This window comes from Terrapene carolina, unplaced genomic scaffold (genome assembly GCF_002925995.2).
Source record: "Terrapene carolina triunguis isolate 2854851 unplaced genomic scaffold, T_m_triunguis-2.0 Scaffold96, whole genome shotgun sequence".
In the NCBI taxonomy this organism is placed as follows: domain Eukaryota; kingdom Metazoa; phylum Chordata; order Testudines; family Emydidae; genus Terrapene; species Terrapene triunguis.
In genome coordinates, this window is record NW_020664447.1 from 7216465 (window position 1) to 7221028 (window position 4564).

At 44.5% G+C, this 4564-nt stretch overlaps 1 protein-coding gene across 1 annotated transcript in view; it reads right to left on the reverse strand.

Moving 5' to 3' along the window:
• Nucleotides 1-454: 454 nt before the first annotated feature.
• The window catches only part of DKK3 (dickkopf WNT signaling pathway inhibitor 3), a 54941-nt gene continuing 50831 nt past the window's right edge, over nucleotides 455-4564 (reverse strand). The window contains exon 7 of the mRNA XM_029911519.1: nucleotides 455-1259. Within this exon, the coding sequence (XP_029767379.1) occupies nucleotides 1007-1259 (253 nt within the window). The 3' untranslated portion in view covers nucleotides 455-1006. The remainder of the gene's footprint in view (nucleotides 1260-4564) is intronic.

Consider the following 4564-nt stretch of genomic DNA (forward strand, 5'->3'; position numbering starts at 1 on the left):
AAGCTTCATCTACGGAGTACATATCATCCTAATGAATGTGCATTTGTCCCAATCCTATTTTGTTTGTTTTACAGAAGCTGTTAAAGGGGATGTTTTCTTTATTGGACTTTGTTCAAAATTCCAAACTAACATAAGAGATGGTGGGGGGAAGGAATCCATGCCTTCCTGAAGGTAACAGCTGTGAAAGAGAGTTAATGCTGCAAGGAGTAGTATTAACTCTCATGGAGTTTACACTGGCAAATGCTGTGTAGTGGGGATGCTGGTTTAAGCTACCAGCCCGGTCCCCCAAAACCTGTACAGCTAGTGGTGCAACATGAGTTTGAGATCCTTTGCCGCCTCCTCTGTAAACAGTTGAAAGTGAAGTTTGGTCCTAAGTGCTTTCTCTGAAACTAAGGATAAAGCTCTCCTCCTTCCCAGCCTCCCCCAGGCTTCAAATAACTGAGCAGAAGCTATATTTATTGCAACTTCACTGTGATTATATATTTTTAAAAGAAACACATACATGGCTGAAGACCAATGCCCGAAAATAATCATCTTAAACGAAGAAGTGGGTTCTTCCTCACCCCAGAACAATAACAACCATTCCAAACATATGTACAGAAAATGCAATGCTCAAAACTTTCACTTGAGGGTCACCAATAATTTAAATGAGATTATGTATGAAACATTAACACTTTGACACATTATGCTCATTTCCCCTTAATACTAAACTAGTAAGTTTATTTTGGTACCCAGGACAGAGTAACTAGTCCAAAAAAAACCTGACACTGTTGGCCCACACTTGCCCTTTCTGATTTAGTTTAGTCCAACCTTCCGAATGGATTAAAAAAAAAAAAAAGTCTGTGCAGGTTTGGGGGATGAGAATAGGAAGAAACCCCTTTAAAATATTATTTATTGCACTTCTATCCAGCAGTGTGTGTGTTCAGAATTTATACAAGCAAAATACTAGACACTTCTAGAAATTTAATTTGTATCGTGTCAGTGACCAATCTACCCTGTGTTTAATTTAAATCTCATCTCCAAAGAGCAGATCATGAGCCAAGTCTGGCTCCTTTAAATCTGTCTGTTCGGAAATATTTCCTTCCAGGCTTTCTAATTCCTTCCGCACTGCCTGAATGATACTGCTGTCTTCATAATCGCCAAGCACATCTCTGGGTATCAAACCAAGTAACGGTATTTCATCCATGAGCAAAGGGTCTTCCTTTTCGTTACTTCTGGTTTCATTAAAAGACACTTCACATACAGACACGGTGCTGTGGCTGTTGAGAAAGCAAACACATCCTGCCTGTTAGTGTTCAGACCTGTCGTCATTCCAGTTCTGTATTAAAGTGGAAAACCACACACCGCCCTCCCTCCCAGGTGAAAGGGAAGAACAAAACTTCCAAATCCATTCACTTGAATAGGTAAGACAGCTGATTATAGCAAGTTATGCACAGCTCAGGAAAGCTGAAGACTGAATTTTTAAAGAAATCCATTCTAATGCATGAGGAGGAGCTTATTATAAGTCTCTTGCCCTAAAATATTAGGACAAAAAAAATTAGAAGGGGTAATCCTTCAAGAGGAAGAAACTTGCCAAAATTGACATTTGGGAAGTTTTGATCAGCTTTATTGGTTTCAAAACAGGGCAGCCCCCTACATTAAACATTTTTATTGTTGCTCTGAACAGTAGGTCCAATGAGCTGCAAACAGAGGGAACTTCCCCCTTGTGATGGATCTGGGGCCTTTGCATGTATTCATGCTTATTGGAAATTCGATTTTTCTCCATCTGTATTTTATAATTTTGGGAGGTGCTCATGGGTCACACGCCGTATTAGGGCTTAGAGAGCACTTCAGCCAGTTTAATTAGCAGGAGTATTAATACAGAGCTATGTCTCACTTCAACTTTATATGGGCAACTATTTTGAAAAATGACTGCTAGTGTAAATTGGCCACTTCTATTTCCTTTAAATAGGCAAATGCTTGCCTTATGCCAGACTATTCTTAATATCCAGTATATGAAATCTGATGTAAATTCATGGAGGAGGCTGAACTTAGTCCATAAGTCTTGTGGAAGACGCACCTATCGTACTGTGTAACCATTAGATTATCTGAAATAAATCAGGCAATTGTGACAAAATGTGCGACTGCCAAGTCCCAATAATTTCTGCTAATAATTATAGTGGCCATAGCTAGGTTGTTCAGTACATCCAAGTCCTATTTTGTTCAGCTTTGGCGTATCCCCACCTGGAGTGTTATCCTTTTATTTCATAGTGATAAGAGATGGCCAGTGTTATATGCATTTGATATATCCTTGCTGAGGTCAATAGAACTGCAAACTAATTTAACTAAAATTTCAGTGTTGAAATGGATTGTGATGAACTATGTGCGGTAACAAAATATTACGTGAACTATTCCTTCAAACGAAATCCCAGTAATGAATTGCATTGCTAGGGAGAGGGAAAATGTTGCTGTGCTAGAGAAAACTTGATGTGGCCAGAGAGCTGGGCAGGGAAGAAGAGGTGAAAACATTAATTCATATCTTACATCTCACAGCACATGTGGAAATTGAGTTATTTTATTAAATGCTAAGACAAATAGTGTAATGGGAAACTTACTGACAAAAATGTTATTTCAACCATAGAGTGAAGTAATTTCATTTACCTGTGGTTTTCCCTGAATGCTTTAGGAAACCTAAAGCTAATGAGACACCCTCACCCCACCCCATCATGACACCTGACCTGCTTTTACCTAAATAGTGCTAAGTCAAATTTTTATATTTTGAAAAAAAAGTTTGCAACAAAAACAGTATGCAGCATTCTGGGTTTTTGAGCACATAAGCCATGGCCTCTCCACTTTGTCGCCATTGGGGATGTCACGCCAGTAATGTGTTGGATGGAAACTTCTATTTTCATTGTCTTTGGGGAACATGAAGTTTTTCACTTGCTGTGGCCCATGCAATACAAGGAAGTCCCTCAGGCTACTGCTCAAGTGAGTCCACAGTCCTGGATCATCTAGACTTAAGGAACTAAACTCAGCAGCAGCTGTTTCTTGCGCCTCCACCACACTCTTCTCTGATCTACACTTTTTTTCAGGAATGTGCATGGTTACATCCATTTGAGATGGAGATATGGATGCTGCAGTAGCTGCCAGGTCACCTGCACTCTGACTAACTGGAAGATCAGGCATCTCCTCACCACTCACATCCTCACTGGGGCTGGAAGGCTCACCGTGAACATGTGTGTCTATGTATCTCAGGAGAGCTCCTTCCTGCTTAGATTGAGAAGCTTCCTTTGCTTGCTTTCTTTTTCTGAATGCTGCCCCAGAGGGGCGTTTTCGTCTTTCACTCATGACTGCTGTTCTGTGCCAGCTATAGTGGCTCTCAACACTCAGTTGAAGGGGACAGATAAGGAGGCTGGTAGCAGGGCCTGAATGAGGGAAGATATCAGCATGTTAAGGGCCTAACTGGCTCCTACTACTTCAGTTGACTGCCTGTTCTTCTCAAGTGGGTTCAGGGAAGCAGCAGGAAACAGGAAGCTCCCTGAGAAGCTGGTGTTAATCAGTCTACTGGGGGTGCTATAGAGGTACATAAGAGGCTGCTCCTCCTCTCTCTCCCTGCAGCTCCTGCTGCTTTCTGTTATTCCCTCTCACCTTTTCTCCTGCCTGCCTGTTATGTCTCTTGTACCCTCCTTCCTCCAGCACAGCACTCCACCATCTCTGTGCATCTAGAGCAGAGAGAATACATATGCACCAGCAGCAGGCACAATTTTCTACGTTCTGGGTCCTAGTGCCCCCCCCCCCCCCCCCAGTCTGGCACCTGAGGCGCCCGCCCCAGTTCGCCTAATGGTAAGGCCAGCCCTGGCAGGGAACCTCTGAGGCTGTTGGTGGCTTCACTGGAGTCAGAGCAAAGACTGTTGCTGTGCCTGGAGCTGACTGAGGTGGGCCTGCAGTGAAGGACTGTGAGTAACCCCCCCTCTTGTTTGGGAAAGTACTTTCAAGGGAAGGGGCACAGCAGAGAGACTGAGTCTGAGGAGAGGCCAAACGATCTTGCCACTGAACCAGGACCCAGAGCTGCTGACGTTTGGTGGAGCCAGCTCCAATCGTCAGCGGGGTTGTGCAGCTTGTTGCCTTGGCTGGACTGATACACAGCACCAACAGAGTGCTGTCTCCAGCTGCAGATCTCCAAGCGCGCCCACGCAAGCAAGTGCCTAGGACTGTGAAATCCAGAGGAGTGTACAATCCAGGCTGGGGTAAATGGTGGCAGTGTAAATGCCAGTTACAGAAGTTTCATTTATTACTGTATACTATATTTGTTCAACTGCCCCCGTGGATTTAAATTAGCAGTGACATCAAATTTTAGACCAGGGGTCGGCAACCTACGGCACGCAAGCCGATTTTGAGTAGCACGCTGCCTGCCTGGTGAGAGGAGGAGGGGCGGAGGGGCCGGAATGTACCACGCTGTGGAAAGAAATGGGGGAGGGGGAAGCTTGGCTGCCGCAGGATCAAGCTTTTGCCTCCTGCCCCCGCAGGGGAGAGCGGTGGGGAGGGGGTCTCGGCCCCCCGCCCCACTCAGCCCCCCCCCGCCCAC